General features: G+C 36.4%; 1 protein-coding gene across 15 annotated transcripts in view; it reads right to left on the bottom strand.

Annotated features, from left to right (window-relative positions):
• Nucleotides 1-17,285, bottom strand: part of LOC129266028 (electroneutral sodium bicarbonate exchanger 1-like) — a 50,927-nt gene that overhangs the window by 9,776 nt on the left and 23,866 nt on the right. For all 15 annotated transcript variants that reach the window (XM_064100749.1, XM_064100743.1, XM_064100747.1 and 12 more), the window contains 14 exons: nucleotides 16,090-16,338; nucleotides 15,717-15,810; nucleotides 15,223-15,406; nucleotides 14,086-14,260; nucleotides 12,542-12,675; nucleotides 9,904-10,116; nucleotides 9,057-9,312; nucleotides 8,125-8,238; nucleotides 5,816-5,980; nucleotides 3,765-3,943; nucleotides 3,120-3,192; nucleotides 2,242-2,310; nucleotides 1,447-1,620; nucleotides 775-927 (listed from right to left, as the gene is read on the bottom strand). In XM_064100749.1, the coding sequence (XP_063956819.1) occupies nucleotides 775-927; nucleotides 1,447-1,620; nucleotides 2,242-2,310; nucleotides 3,120-3,192; nucleotides 3,765-3,943; nucleotides 5,816-5,980; nucleotides 8,125-8,238; nucleotides 9,057-9,312; nucleotides 9,904-10,116; nucleotides 12,542-12,675; nucleotides 14,086-14,260; nucleotides 15,223-15,406; nucleotides 15,717-15,810; nucleotides 16,090-16,338 (2,232 nt within the window). The remainder of the gene's footprint in view (nucleotides 1-774; nucleotides 928-1,446; nucleotides 1,621-2,241; nucleotides 2,311-3,119; nucleotides 3,193-3,764; nucleotides 3,944-5,815; nucleotides 5,981-8,124; nucleotides 8,239-9,056; nucleotides 9,313-9,903; nucleotides 10,117-12,541; nucleotides 12,676-14,085; nucleotides 14,261-15,222; nucleotides 15,407-15,716; nucleotides 15,811-16,089; nucleotides 16,339-17,285) is intronic.

Below are 17,285 nucleotides of genomic sequence, written 5' to 3' on the forward strand. Positions count from 1 at the left end.
CAATGCCAGAGTAGAGAGATTAAAATACAAGAGACACGTAATATCAGACTGGATGAAATTCATTGTAATAAATGAAGCTGTAAGAAACAACATGATAAGCTCCTCACCATATATATGTATTTTTATATCATGTAACAATCTACAAAGTCAAGAAGCGAAAATGATCTTTCTACAATAGCTCCCTCTATTGGTCTGAGCTTACACAACTTAGTGTTCTCATTAACATGAGTAATGACATAATCATCAGCATCATGATTGTCATCATCATCATCATCATCATCATCATCACCATCATTATCATCATCACCATCATCACCATCACCATCATCATCATCATCATCATCATCATCATCATCATCATCATCATCATCATCATCATCATCATCATCATCATCATCACCATCATCATCATCATCACCATCATCATCATCATCACTATCATCATCACTCCAACCACCATCATCATCATCATCATCATCATCATCACCACCATCATCATCATCACTATCATCATCATCATCATCATCATCATCCCTCATCATCATCATCATCATCACCATCACTTTCATCATCATCATCATCATCATCATCACCATCATCACCATCATCACTATCATCATCATCATTATCATCACTCCAACCACCATCCTTGTCATAAGAATGATTATATCCCTGTGATTATTTGTTGTAAGGGAAAACTCCCAGAACAGAGTAAAGCTGGCACAATTGCATCACCACCACCACCAAGATCACTTTTCTTGTTTTCTCTCTCACCTGTTCACAGGCTGCGACCTCTTCCTCTTCCTTCTTCTTGCGATCATGCTTGGCTCTCTTGGTCATCTCCGGCATCACATCATCCAACATCATCAGCTCTTGCTGGGTGAAAACCTTGTCCATCAGCTTCCTCACCAATACCATACCCAGTACCTAACATAGGTCAAAGTCAAGTTGTCATAGAAATACAATGTAATTTATGTATTATTCAATTTCCTATGAGGCATCACATCATCAGCAAAAAAAAAGAGAAAAAGTTATGATTCAAAGTTTTTTTCTTAAATTCGAAAAAAATACCCAGTACATATCCTCATTGTGGTTTGTATGCAAGTGAGGGGACCATTGATATCAAGCACTCCCTATTTCTTTCCATTTTCAAACCATTTTGAGCAAATTTTCAGCATCATTTATTCAAATCCACTTTTTGCCGGTTTTGCTCAGATGGACGACTTGCCCTTATAAAGGAGAGTCATTACAATCTTAAAACCCTATGTTTTCAAACATCTCAGTTCTAGGGCCCATTTCATAAATCTTGTTAAAGTTACAAATTTGAAATAACAGTTAAAAGCTACTGAAATCCTTCAACCTGATTGGCTGTTGATCAACTTTAACAGAAATCATGCATTTGTTATGATTAAAAGTCTTCACGAAACAGGCCCCTGAAGGACTTACCATGATGGGGAAGACGAGGGCGGCATCCGTTGACTTAATAACCCACAGGACGACAAGACACATGAGCTGAATAAATGTGAATAGATAAACCCTCTTGATACCGACATGGCGTAGATAGATGTAGTCTGGCTGGTACTTCAGGGGCATGAAGAACAGTGCTAGACGGTCCACAAACTGAACAAGAGGAATATAGGAAAGGTGTGAAAGGAAGGAGATACATATGAACCATGGCAATGAAACCATTGCAATTGTAGCAGTTCAGTATAGAAAAGAAGCTGCTCCTTCCCCTTCCACTAGAAAAATAATAATGATATAATCAATACCATTCAGCTGGTTATTCATAGAGCAATTAAGACGTACGTATCTACATGTAGGCTCTTGCAGATCATTGCAACTGTCATCGGATTCAATCAGTCATTACCACACACAATATTCCAGCCAGACACCATTTAGGTGCACGCCGCACACAATACTTGACGAGCCAAAGTGACATTTGCATCCTACTGGGTACCCATTTTGCACCTGGGTGAAAAGGGCGGATTGATACCTTGCCAAAGGATGCTGTGCTATGTCGGGATTCAAACACAACTAGTTATTTTGTCCAGGATCAAAATTCAATATCAAAGATTCGGCTTTTAATTCAAATCATAATCCAATCCTAATTACAATCCTATAGGTCAGACACACATGGCTAGAGATTTACAGGCTGGTTGATCAATTTATCAAGATATAATTTCTATCCAGTTACTATCCTCACATGGATGGAGAGCGGCAAAATGAGAGAAGATGTCTTACCTGAACACCTTTTAGTGATGCAATACCCATGAAGAGAAACACTCCGTACAAGACAGGCATTGGTACAAACTGAACAAAAAAGAGAGAATATAATGGTGTTAAATGATAGCAATTACATCTGATGAGTAAAATAATTATACTAGTTTAATGATACTTTTTGAAGATGATTATGAATTCTACTTCATCATTTGGTTTTCTTTAAATATGAATCAATCATGATTCTTTTCCAAAAGAACATATTGAAGAGGATTATGAATTCAATATCATTATTTGGTTTTTCTTCAAATGTAAAATTTATTATTATATTTCCAAAAGAACGACACGATACTAAATTGAAGACAAAAATAAAGAATAGAACATAACATTTTAATAAACGGAACATGTTTCGAGGTGTCGCACCTCATTATCAGCCTGAAAATTATAAACAGAGTCATTGGTATTTATACAGTTAGGATGTCAAGTAAAATTTCAAGAATGTAGTTACATAAGATTACAAGGAATGAATTCAATTGTTAAATGGAGTGAAGTAAATAAAAGAAGGGCTTTTCATCATATGGATACAACCTCAACTAAACCAACAGGTGTACAATTACCAAATAATGTTATCCATTTAATTAACCCACCCCTATCTGATAAATCCATAGACACTGTAAATTTTTACTTCACTCCATTTAACAATTGAATTCATTCCTTGTAATCTTATGTAACTACATTCTTGAAATTTTACTTGACATCCTAACTGTATAAATACCAATGACTCTGTTTATAATTTTCTCACTGATAATGAGGTGCGACACCTCGAAACGTGTTCCGTTTATTAAAATGTTATGTCCTATTCTTTATTTTTGTCTTCAATTTATCATTATATGATTACTTACAGATAAGATCTTGGTCATGAGAGTAGCCAATCCAATCATAATGAAGACCATCACACCTGTTAATCTCTGTTCCCTATAAAACAAATAATGCATGGGAAACATATTGGATTAAAATGAAACACTTGCGGTTGTGGGGGTATAAGGGCCCCTCAACATTTTTCATGGTAAATCATCATCATCATCATCATAATCATCACCATCATAATCATCACCATCATCATCATTATCATCATAATCATAATCACAATCAGCACCATCTACGTTAATATCACTGTCATGATCTTTACCACCAACATCATTGTCATCATCGTCATCAATATCATCACCATCATAATCATCACCATCATCATCGTCGTCATCATAAATATCATCATCAACATCATCATCATCATAAATATCATCACCATCAAAATCACCATTACAATCATCCCTACCACTATCATTCTCATGATGATCATCACTACCACCACTACCACCATCATCACCATCATCACAATTACCATCACCATCACCATCATTATCACCATCATGATCACCATCATGATCATAATCATCACCACCACCATCATCATCATCAACATAATCTCCCCATGATTACTTTTTTTTCCAGAGAATCCTCCAAGAATATTGTCTTTAACAACTAACCTGCAACCGACAATCTTTGGTCTCTCTCCCGGCGCCTTGCAATCAGACTCCACCCTCAAGCTGTTGACATGGTTGATAGACAACACAGTGGCAGCAACAAACCATGGCAACCCCATGATAGAACAGATACCCAACATAACGGCAACTATCAACAGATCAAGATGGTAGCCTAGCCCTTTCTGCAATGGAATGATCAAAGAATGGAGACAACTCTTAGGGGCATGTTGCACAGGCATGACATTCCCCTCTGAAAAAAAAAATCTGAAAAATAGCCAAGGGTCGCTAAGTCATCGACGAAATCCGAGGCGCCCCGGTCGGGGTTACAAGCTCTTGCATAGTAAAGAAATCGAAGTCGAAGTGATTTTTCAAGGTGAGTCTGCATGATAGTTTTATCATTTGACTTTAAAAAGCAATAAAAAAAGTATGAGAATGTTCTTGGGCAAAGGATTTCACGTACAAAAAATTGAAATAAAATAAAAAAATACAAATAATAAAAAAAAAAAAAAATCTGAAAAAAATTATTGAAAAAAATAGGAATTCCGACTTTAGTCGGGAGAATATCATGTCTGGTTGCAAGAAAATATTTGCAATCAATTGCAAATTTCTGTTGAATTTTACAATCGATTGATTGAAAGAAGCAGAGGAGCAAATCAAGTGCAAATTGGCAACTAATTGCAAGATATATATGATTGATTTTGGGACCCAAAATAGACTTGCAATTGTTTGCAATTAGACAATACAGAAGAGGTGACATATGCTGAAAAAAAAATGTTTGGATGTGTACTGAGTTTCCTTTGTTCTTTGATATCTATCTGTAATATCAATGTAACGGCAATCTTTAGCCTCAGTAGATCCCCCAAATGCATCTTTCACTATTTAATTTATGTTATCATCTGTAACTATTCAATTTATATGAATGTGCATGCCCCAAGAAATGTAATGATGTAGAACATATCAAGTGAAAATGTGTTTTACAGTATAATTTGCACAATTTTGAACAAAAATCTATTTAGATCGGGTGCCCAATCAAAACAAAATATCTGTGGTGTTTTTTTTTCGCCTAGTCCTAACCATAGAATAGGCTGAAAATTTTAGGATTAAATCTTTGTCTGAATTCAGGTAGTTTGAATAGTTCAGGAAGTGTTTCATGATAAATTCCTTCGATATTAGGTTTATTGAAATGGAGTGCCAGGAAAAATTTATCTACATCATGAAATTGGAAACCGAAGCTTTGATTAAATTGTTTTGTTCTTTTATCCAATACATAATTGCTATTAGGGGTGATTTCTGAAGATACAAACATCAGCAAGAGTACTAAAGATATCAACCTGCAAACATTCTGTAGTAATATATTTGTAATATTTTGACACATTGTGTTTACATGTAATGCCATTCTTCTCATTCTTCCTCTCTTTCCCGCTCTCTCCATTCTCAAACATCTTTCCTCTTTTTTCCCTTTCCTCCCTCACTTTCTTTATCTTTTCGTTATCTTTTCTTGGACATCAGTCTTTATATTATCATCGTCAAAATATCTATCCGAATGATTCCTATGTTGATTGTGTATATTTGTATATGAGTTTATATATGTATATTAAGGAAATATATAAATGTGTATGTATATGTGGATGTATGTATAATTATGAGTAAGTATGCATGTGTGTATGTGTATATATGTCACCTGCATGCTTATCACTCCCTTCTATTATTTATGTCATGAGGCATTTACTATTTATAAGTTGTTTCTCTTTTTGACGAAACACTATTTTGATTTTGTTTATCTGCCTATATTCCTTGAATTGTATATATTTGTTTTGTATTATTTTGTACTTCTTGTTTTGAACAAAATATTGGCGAATGCCAGTGACGTTCTAATAAATTCAATTCAATTCATGATGCATATTGTAGTGATTTGCACAGAACTATCTGTTCTGAGCCAATCAGATGCATGGATTTCAGTCGCTTATAACAGTTGTCAGTGACAACTGCCTACTACATGTATCTGTTTCGTGAAATGCTCTAAAGGATTGGATGGAGCAAGTGCTATGACTGACCTTGAATTTATTTTCTTTCCTGTTGACGATGACGGCCGTGATCTGCTGGTCCATGAAGATGAGGATGGTTGCAAGGAGGGCCGGTAAGACACCAGCTATCGCCGTCCACCAGGGGTTGCCGTTGAACGGATCGATGAACCAGCTCTTGCGCTCATCAGACGTGGGCTGGAAAGAAGAGATTTCTACATTATTCATATTTATCCACGTAAGACCGTAAAAAAGTAAGAGATTCTGGAGCGTTCCAAAGTAACAGAAAAGTTGCTATTTAAGTCAAATAGTAAGGGTTAATTGCCGCATGGTCTACACCCCCTTTGTCCACTTTCTGCTTGGTCTCATCTCACATGGACTAGTCCTAGTTATTGTACAACGCCTACTTCACTTGTTGTACGCGAGCAAATGGGAGGCTGAATGTCAAACATTCTTACCGTTGCACACAAGACATACCATCCAAAATGTACCTTTGCACGGCTTAAGGAGGCGACATCACAATACGATTTAATTCATTGCGCTCAGTAAAAATGAAGGTGAAATACGCGTATAAGCCTGCTGGTTAAATACGCAATGCTGCACAAGGTTTTCATAGATTACTACAGGATAAACTCTTGTTTTTTTTTATTTTCGCTAAATTCTGAGGAGTTGTACAACACAAATAGCGAATATTCTTATTCATGCAATGGTGCGAAATTTCACATTCGGTGAAAGAAAGAAACGCTCTATTCAACTCGGCTAACGCCTCGTTGAATAGAGCATCTTTCTTTCACCTCATGCACAATCTCGCACCATCGCACTCATGCCTATTCACTCTTTGTATACTCTACAACCACATCATCAACTAAATCAGTGCAATAGTGGGAGATCTCGCAACTCGGCTAACGCCTCGTTGAATAGAGCATCTTTCTTTCACCTCATGCTCAATCTCGCACCATCGCACTCATGCCTATTCACTCTTTGTATACTCTACAACCACATCACCAACTAATCATTCAGACTAATTGCCATTAAGATAATTTACAAATTTGTCCAATTGAGGCTATGCATACCTATTTTTGTCCACTTGGTCTAATACCACTTATATTTTAGGATAAGTTAAACTGCGTACAAACATAATTTTTATTTGGCAATGTGCAAAATAAACAGACGAAGTGGAAGTCAGAACATCTGGACATTAGGCTAAATGACAATGAGACTTGGTGGATAACAGACCAGGTTTAGTGGAGACGAAAGAACAAATAGACCAAGTGAATATTAGTAATAATAATTATGTGCTTCAGGATAATCATAACAATTCACTTGTCCATCCTGAAGGTACACGTTTTTACACTGCACAGGGAAAGAAGTATATGGGAGTTGGGACAAAATACAAACATTGCATGAATTCCTGTCCCAATATTTTAGAATTTATCATATGTCTAATATAATCATAAATATGCAACTTAACCCTAAAAGGACTGGGCTGTGGCCCCCCCCCCTCGATGCTACGCGCGATATTTCCGAAACGCAAAAAGATAGCGACGCAAAATTTTATAACTTTTTTCTTTGAAGCCTCGCCCAACTTTTGAGACCAAATTCGCGACATACCGATATAGCATCGCGACGTCACGTGACTTTTTACGAGACAATGTCATGCCGAAAATGGCTCATTTTTATACTTTGTGTACAAAGTCTACGGGAGATGAAATTCATAAAAGGATGATTATTTTTTTGTTCTAATTGGTCTGCTTGATTAATTTAGAGTTTAATTTAGTTGTTAAATGGTCTGTAATAATTTCCGTTGAAAAAAAACCAATGAAAAACAAAAGATAAAAAACAAAGAAATGCATAAGAAATTCTAAAAACAAAGAAATACATAAGGAAAAATTGGCTTTCGCAATTTTTCTTTGTGGAAACCTTTAAATTAGATTACAAAGATGAAATCTGCAAAAAAAAGAAGAAAATTTGAAGTGATATTGGGTGTTAAATATGCAAATAATGTTTTTCATGAATAAATCTGCATATTTTAATCATAATAAATAAAAAATATTTATTTTAAGAATTTTTAAAAATACTATTAGTTTATGTGCTAAGGAATGTGCATGCCAAATTTCGGCGCAATCACGCAAATGGCGGCCGAGATCAGAAGGGGGGCCATCATGCCCCCCCATCCTCAATACATCTCTAATAGCCCAGTCTTTTTAGGGTTAAAAAGCTTGTGTATCCACTTTGAAGAGTGATCAAGGCACTAATGCCCCCCCCCCCAAGGATAATAAAAAGCAAACCTTTCTGCAACACATAAGTTCAAGATCTAGTGAGGTTGACAAGCATCAACATACCTTAAATTCTGACGGTACAAGTAGCTTAGGTGTATCAATGCCAAACAGTTTGTCCACTCCTACCATAACCAGAACAGCGATAAGAACGGCAAAGTCACTCAGTGTTTGCCTTACCTAATATGAGAAAGAGAGAATGAGATCAAAGAATGTAAACGCAAGGTGCATGATGGCGGGACCTCCATCAATAAGGAGAAAGGAATCTGCTTGTTTAAATGAAAATTGTGGGTTTCCCAGTGGATGGCTCGAACTTACACCAAGTTGATTTAAAGTAGTGTGTTGACCTTTTGGTGTTGACCTATTCTGGTGTAGGTGTTTGGCACCTTAATTCAAATAAAACAGGCCAAGAACAAATCCCTCATCAGGTGTTTAGCTAACAATTATTTGATGTAAATAATATTTCTAAACACACATAATGTTGGATCTTCCAAAATTAATCTCTCTTTTCCCTATTTCAACTGAAACAAATCTCTCCCTTTAAAGGTTAAAATGGGAACCTCCAATGAAGACTTAGGCGAATTTGGATCAAAGTAACATACAATTGAGAATAGAAGCAGCATCCACAATCAAAACCTTATCAATGTTATCAATTAAATTGTCACATGATGGTAGTGTTGCAGATGATTTTGACATAACTGCTACAAGCACAATTGCTTAAAAGCAAGCAACCAGAGGACCGATAGCGCACCAATCGGGAATCAAACCTTTGTAAAGGGAATCCAAAATCCCCACTCAATTAAATTTTCATGCAAAATCACTAGCTCTTAATTTCGCAATTTTTATTTTACTTTGATCAAGTCATGTCAGTTCAAGGGCGAACTCATTCATATACATGTAGTCTAGTGACAAATTGAAATAGCGACATCCCAATTTTTTTTTTTTTGGGGGGGAAGGATTTACCAAAACTAAAAAATAGGCTTTTAACAGATACTCACAATGGTCGGGAAGTACCCTGTTGTTTTGAATTCCTTGAGACTGTAAGCGATGGTGAACGTTCCGATCATCAAGAGAAGAGACATTAGGAAGATATCCGACTGCGGAACATGCTTCCCACAATAGTTACCCACGAGCGTCCCGTTCATGCGTTCACAATCTTTCGCTGCTTCCTCATAGAAATCTTCTTCGTGATACTCGTACAAGCTGGATGCTGTCTGACACATGCATTCGTACGTTGTGTTTTCATTCGTATATCTAGGACAAAACATTCACAATGGACACAATAATACAAGCCTGTACGAGAATTTGTTTGAAAGGGGGGGGGGGTCACTTAATGAAAATATTTGAATCCTGTTGACATAAACTGTTGACCATTTGCTTCAGCAAGAATTACACATGTAATGTTTAATAAATTCCTAAACGGTTGTGGTTGACATTTGCCTCATTGAAATTAAACCACCCAAAAAAGTTTGAAGGATGAAAATTGTTGAGATTAGGATAGTTTTTGGTATTTACTGTCCTAAGGGGGAAGGGTGCGAGAACTCCCTGGACCCATGTTTTGCATGGGCCTATAATAGGTGGTCAGATGTTAAGTTCAGATTCTTAATTTATGTATTTCAATATTGCCTCCAACAGGGAAACATTAAAATGAAGTCTTTGTTATAAGATTTCACATGTCCAGCCAAACATCAAACAATTAATATAAAAATACAAGGTAAAACACATGTAATACAAAAGACCAACAATCAAGTACAATTTATCAATTATTTTAGAAAATAATTAATAATTATTGATTTCAAGATTTAGATTGGTTGCAAATTTCTTGATATGTTTCAAAAGACTCACCCTTCCACAGGGTTTTGCTTGTAGATCTTGATAAGTTTGTGAACAGACTCGTAGATGAAGATAAAGGAAATGAGGCTGGAGAAGCTCTCCTCGATAAAACGGGTGAAGTACTTGACGAGAGAACTAGCATCCGTAGCAACTAAGATGATACAGAGTAACATCGTCCAAAGGCCGATCCAGAAACGAAATGATAGGTAATCTAGACCAGCGGTTCTGAAAGAGACAAAATCAGGGCCCAAATACACAAAACTTTTAATAGGGACTGATTGTATAGGGACAGTGATATTCTGTTTAGCAGTAAATCCATTTATGTGAAAATTCATTAAATCTATCTATGCAAAATGGAATTCACGTTTTGCTGTGTACATTTTCTATGACAAAACTGAATTTTCATTTTCGATCAAGTTCGAAATGGTACCACCGGTTTCAGTGGCGGACCGTGACCCGGAGGAGACAAAGCATTGGAGGGGCACAGCATTGTTCATAAACAATACAGTGCCCCTCCAATGCTTTGTCTCCTCCGGGTCACGGTCTGCCACTGACCGGTTTTCAGAAAAGCAAAAAATATCTTTTGAAATGAAAATCATTGACCCTAACTGATTTTCATGATTAAATGTACACATTGTAGTCATTCCAATCAATCGTACAATTTGTTCCAGGATCAATTGCTAACCGTTGTGTTAAACCCCCTGGGGCCCGTTTCTCAACACCGTCATAAGTCTAACTTCTTGACTAAATCGGAGATAGTGAGCTACTTGTCCGCTAACCGTTTCACGAAGCCCTCTTTACCAAGATCGGGTACAACAACCTCACTAAATATTTATGACACCTCCGAACCTGTCATAACTTCTTTCTTAATGACGTAGAGGCATCACGTGGGTAGACTATGACATGCAAAAGTGCCTCGAAATTTGAAAATTGTAATCTTACGTAATCATTCATAGAAGTTGAAATTACATTGCAAAACAGGTGTGATAGATCATTCAATAATAATTGTTATGCACAGAAACTATCAAAACTGTTGGTAAAACGCAACAAAACCACTCATTTTAAAATAGTAAAGTAATTGAATCGATAAAGATTCTACCACGGCAGGTCATCCATAACTGGACTCGTATTCGTCGTTTTCAAACACTTATCAACATTTTTGATAAATTCTATCTCTAATTTATGCAAAGAATTTGTCAAATCGTGTGTTTCGGTATGTAAAAAAATAAAAAAATAATAATTTAAACTATATTTTGATGATGTTTGGAACCATAAATAAACGTATAATTATCATTATTTTACAAAGATAACAATTGTGGTTTACTTTCGTAAACTATCAAAATTTACTATCCCGGGGATACCCATCTCATTGTCCCCATGTGATTTTTTAGTCATGAAATGATATATTCATAATTTGATTTTCTCAGCAATTAGATGCTCAAGTCTTCATGGTTTAAGTATGCATGGTTCATATTTTGCCTCTGCTATTATTTTTATTAGATGTATTTCCAAATTAATCACAATAATTGCAGTTTTATCACATTTTTGCTTTTCAAAAATGATGCTATTTTGTGACTAAGGCTACGTCTCGTCTGCTCTTTCTACCGATAGTATCGATATCAAGGTATTCTAGTTAGGAAGCCTTTCGAGAAACAGGTTTAGTAAGATTGGAACTAACTCCGTGGTTGGTGGATAAAGATATGACTAACTTGTCCAGGTGTTGAGAAACGGGCCCCTGGGCGCCGTAACACAAAGTCTAGTGTTTGATTGTGGGTATGGTTTTTCACAATTGATCATACATAATTATCAATGCAATCAATCATAGAAATCACCCCTACGATAGGCCCCAGGCGACACAAATCTCTACTACCTACGATTACTGGATGGTTAGTGTATATGGGAACAGGGGGCCGTTTCATGAAGCTGATCATAAGTTAAGAGCAAATTTAAGACCGACTGGTGATCCTTTCTTGTGGTAAATGATACTGACCATTAAATGTTCATTGGTGATTATTTAGAGCGTATGAAAAGTTCACCAGTCGTTCTTAAAGTCGCTCTTACCTTACGAACAGGTTTATGTAACCACCCCCAGGTTACTTTAGAATGGTAATGAAGAATAAGACAATGCAAAAACATAAAAAGAAATAACAAGCAGAATATAAAGTATTGTGATTCTCAATATTTTGTTATAAAAACATAAATATTTAAAAAAGAAGTAAAAACAGTTTTAATAAATAATGTTCTTTTTTCTTTTTTTTTATCATAGTAATACTACATTGGGTTGGAGTTAATATCAAATAAGTAAAGGCCTGGTCCCACTGGCAGACAGACACAAACGTATTCATAACGGATATAGCGGACAAGCGAAATTTCGGGTGGCTTCATCTGTTTTCATCCAATCAAGACAATGGACAAAACGGGCTAACAATGAAATCACAGTGGACGGATGCTCTATGGAAATAGAGCGTAAGAAACATGTACGCAAAAAGTACACAACGGATACATAATGATTTCCAACGGATGGCAAGGTTCTTTTCCGTTTTACATCCTCTCTGCATCCGTAAGTGCAGTTGGACCAAGCCTTAAACCTCTATTTGGGCAAAAAGGGCATCATTACAAGGGAAACGGAAAGAGAGAGAGAATAACTCACTCGCAGAAGCCGACCAATATCTTCTCATAGACTAGAATAGGACCCGTTGATCCCAAGATGGTAAGAGGTTGACCCGCAAAGAGATGAAATGCTACACCACATATGGAAGCCCCAAGTAGACTCTCTAACGCACTCTGTTCATAAGGAAACAAATAGGGATGGAGGATGGAGGTTAGGACCGAGAGAAAGTTTGGATCTTAAAAAGGCAAATTTCAACCCAACACCAAGGTGGTTCACCGGTAAATAAAAGCAGAAACATAAAGAGATTATTACCTATACAAGGTATCTTAGCAGATGAATTTCATATTTCTCTCGCTACTTTTGATCTGAGACCAACGGGATAAACATTTGCCATTTTGCCCTCTCCGAGCTTTGCCCATAAGAATACTGTACACAAAAAGGGCAACATTGGCCATATTTCTGCTAGTGCGCTTATGCAGTAGGAGCCTATTTTGATCACTAATTTCAGTATTTGCGATATCTGGTTGGAACCAGTTTGTGAACCAACGCATTGTAGATAATGCACGGTGTGGCCAGTGCATATGCATTCCCAGCTAATCAACCAGTGCAACATTTGTACGCGTATGTATGTGCGCGCCAAGCATGATGCGCGACTACGGGGTAACAATTACGTCACAATTGCTTAGCAAGGATCACTTCGCCAAGTTTGTGAATAACCTGATATCAGAAGTAGTGATAAGCAAAGAGGCATGTGTATTGTTCTAAATAATAGCTTGAATTACACATTATACAGCTGTAGGTAATAATATTAAAAATTGACTGGCCCTTGGAAGAACTATATAGCCCTCGTCTAAAGACTCGGGCCAATATGATTCTGTTGCGGGCAACATATTTTATGTTCCCCTCAAGGCCAGTCAATATAATATAAATGTTTGATTCAATAATTCAATTCCGCTCATAAAGAAAACATATAGGGTTGGGGAATGGAAGTTAGGAAACTTGTCAAAGGTCTGTGCCCCATCTTCTATCAGGAATCCTCCAATAGAGTCATTATACATCTTTTCATAGTGACAATCCTGCATTCCCCATTATATAGTCTATGATGTTATGTGAGGTTTGGTAATGAAATGCCACTCTCCAGATTCCTGCAGGAAGATAAAGCTATGAATTCTGACAAGGTTTAGTATAACTTATATGGGAAAGTTCACCCTGACAATGAGGGGGTTAATATAACAGTACATAAATGAGAGAATAAAGTTTGTTTCAATAATTTAATTCTAAGTCAATTTATTTGCTATTGAAAAATATATAATGCCAAAGAATGTTTATGCCACCACCCGTCAAAGGTTGGAAGCATATATTGAGGTCTTAATACAAGGCAAACAAAACATTACAAAATATGTTAATCAACACATAAAATCTTTCAATAACATTGATTTCAGAAATTCCCACAAACTCTGATGGCTTCTCTAAATATTCATGATCATTTCGACCAGCTTTTTACAACATTAAACATCTACATTCTACAAAAAGTGACCACATGTATGATGTGACCCCATTAAATCTCAACCCATGTGGCATACCATTTTGTTGTCTGTAGCCTCGCCTAGTAGTCCACCAAACGTAATGACAGGAGTTATACAAGCAAAGTACATAAAGATGAACGAAGCCAGACACTGCAGGTGGAACGCATCTTTGAAGTCACTCAGAAAGAAAGGGAAGCGACGCTTACAGTCCTGAACCAGACCACCAAATATCCTAGGAAACAAGGCAAGAGGAGTGAATTTGAAGCTTAGTACATGTATATGCAGTTGTAGCAAACAATGACATTAAAGGGGTACTCCAGACTGAAAATATTTATATCTAATTAAATAGAGTAAAATTCACAGAGCAAATTTGCTGAAAATCCCATCAAAATCTGATAATAAATAACAAAGTTATCAAATTTTAAAGTTAAGCAATATTTTGAGAAGATAGTTAAATGCACGTCGTCGTGAATATTCATTAGTTCGGCTAATGATGTCACGTCCCCACTTTTCTTTTTTTATATAATTACATGAACTCATAATCATTTCATATTCTTGTAACCTGTGTATGATATATCTCCCTTATAATGATATCAGTTACAGCAATGATTGTTCATTTGTCAATCCTACTTTTTTTTATTCTTGGAAAACAACATTTGAATAAACACAATTTCATCATATAACAAAATATAAAAGAACAAGTGGGGATGTGACATCATCAATTTGCTCATTGAATATTCATGAAAACATGCAAGAATAATGCAAATCTTTAAAATTTTATAGCTACTGTATGTTAATTCTTGTCCGATTTTGATCAAATTTTCAGTGTTTTGTTTGTGTGATTTTTCTTTATCTGTTCAAAAAATATTATTTTCAGCATGGAGTATCCCATTAAGAGAGAGTTTAAAAATCAATATCCTCAGATAAAGAAGAATCAATCTCTGGAAAGAAAACTTTACTTGTTTTTTTTTTACAAAACTGTTAAAATCCCAAACCTTCTTTATCTTCTTCATCTATCTCTTCTGGGGCCCGTTGCAGAAAGAGTAAAAAACGTAAGTAAAAAAATAAATCGCAAGTCCAAAATGCGCGCTGTTGATTGGTTGAAAATCAAGTTACACATGATTTTTAGAGTTGCGATTGATTGCAACTCTTTCTGCAACGGGCCCCTGACCATTCTGATCCTTGTTAACTTACTTTCCTGTTCTCTCCAGCCCTTCGTGCTCTCCGTTATGTCCTCCACCCCCTCCTCCTCCTCCTCCTCCATCTTCTTCATCTATCCCTTCTGCGTGTCCATTGGGAGTTTGGAAGTGGGACAATCTCTTGGCCTGCGACGGTACCGTCTTGGGCGGCTCAATTCTGATGTTCGGATCCCATGCACCTACAGACAGAAAAGTATTTTTTAATTAGCTCTTGGGCAACTCATCGCAAATAACCTTAACTTTTTTTTTTATTGGATAGGCACTTAATTGTTAATATGTAAAAGAAGATGCTATGTGTACATCACATGTATAATAACTTCTTTTACATAAATATAAAAAAAGCAAAACCGTAAGAGTAATTTTGTAATCTCTGAGTAGAAAAGGAGAATGTTACAAGGACACACTGGAGAACCATGCCATATAAATTTTACATGAAGGTATATACAATGTACCAGGGTGATAATGCAACAACATCCATATGTAACTTACCAGGTGGAAGAACTGTAACAGAGTCAATGAATTCATCGATGCCTGCAAGAAGGTCCTTGACGTTCTTGGCTTTGTAAGCAACATCATGGAAAATCTAGAGATACAGTAGAAAACATTGGATATTTGGGATTTAATCATCTATAGCTTAATTTGCTCTATTTATTCTCAAGCTTCTTGAAAGAAAATAAATATATATGACTTAACTAAAATGTGCACACACAGAGAAGAAACCTTGAGATTTAACAAACATTGTCTGGTTATTAACATTTTATAAGAGCAGGTTATACTGTTTCGCCTGATGCTAGAATATAAGTTTGCAATTCATGACTTTTCTTCAAGAAATTGCAATTCAATTTGTTGTTAGGATCCATACCTTATCTGACATGAGAGTTGCAACGCATCTCCCGATCTCATGGTATCGCTTGGTTCCCCCGGACTGCGGGCCGAGGAGGATGAAAAGGAACCTGGTCGGGATGGGGACTTCCGTCAGGTCACCGAGGGACACCGCCGTCTGGAGGCGAACGAAAGCAATGATCGGACGTGACAGGAAATCCACCTCGCCGATCAAGACGTTGGAGGCCTCCGCACCCTGGGGGATCTTCCGCATGAAACTGTGCCTGGCCTGGATGTGACGAGAGGGGATAGGAAGAAAAATGAACAAAGCTAAAGGATGTGCCGGTGATTTGACCCTTCTTTCAAGGGTGTTAGCAAACTGGATAGCATTTGATGAAACCAAGTATCAGTGATTTTTCATTGTACGGTATATGTACTAATCTCCTTGCATTTGATTGGCTCGAAGCACGAGTGCCAATGAAAATCACTATGTGTTTACTGAAATGCTTCTCAGATGAAGAAAGAAATTAAAACACAATGTTCTTTCTTTAATCAGGGGCCACTGAACTGTTTTGAAAGTTTGGGGGGTGTCTGAAGTCCCCTAAGCTCCCCCTGTTTTGGGGACCCTATAAGTTTATCAAACAACTGCAATGGGGGCAAGCAAGCAAGCAATGTTCTGAATTTTGCAACTATTATTTAAAGTGATGTTATCTCTTTTTCATATCCCAATGATTTTGTTAATGATCATTTCACTTCATCATTTGAGTTAAATAAAGCTATCATCTCAAGATTAGAATATGTAAAGCATTATTTGGCCTTGCTTATAAACGGTATTTTAATAGAACAGTCAATGAGTACCTTATCCAGTCGATATACTCTCCAAAACATCAGTATTACTACTACTACTACAGTTATTAGTATTATTATTACTGTTATTGTTGTTGTTCTTATTATTATCATCATCATTATTGCACTGTGTGTAAGCAAGGCCTCAATGTTAACAAAGAGCACATAACATGTTAGTATTGCCATATTCCAACACAAGACACAAATGTAGCAATGCAAAGATCATTAGTAAACCCTTTCCCACTCCATGGCGGGTTATACCACATGAAAGAGCTTAATATGTACATGATGATTAAATACATAATTCAGTGCTAGTATGTAATGATAACCAAGTGCATGATTGTTAGTATTAATGACAGCAAAAAAAGATTTGTTAGAAATACCCAATCA

The sequence above is a fragment of the Lytechinus pictus genome, chromosome 1 (assembly GCF_037042905.1).
Source record: "Lytechinus pictus isolate F3 Inbred chromosome 1, Lp3.0, whole genome shotgun sequence".
Lineage (NCBI taxonomy): Eukaryota > Metazoa > Echinodermata > Echinoidea > Temnopleuroida > Toxopneustidae > Lytechinus > Lytechinus pictus.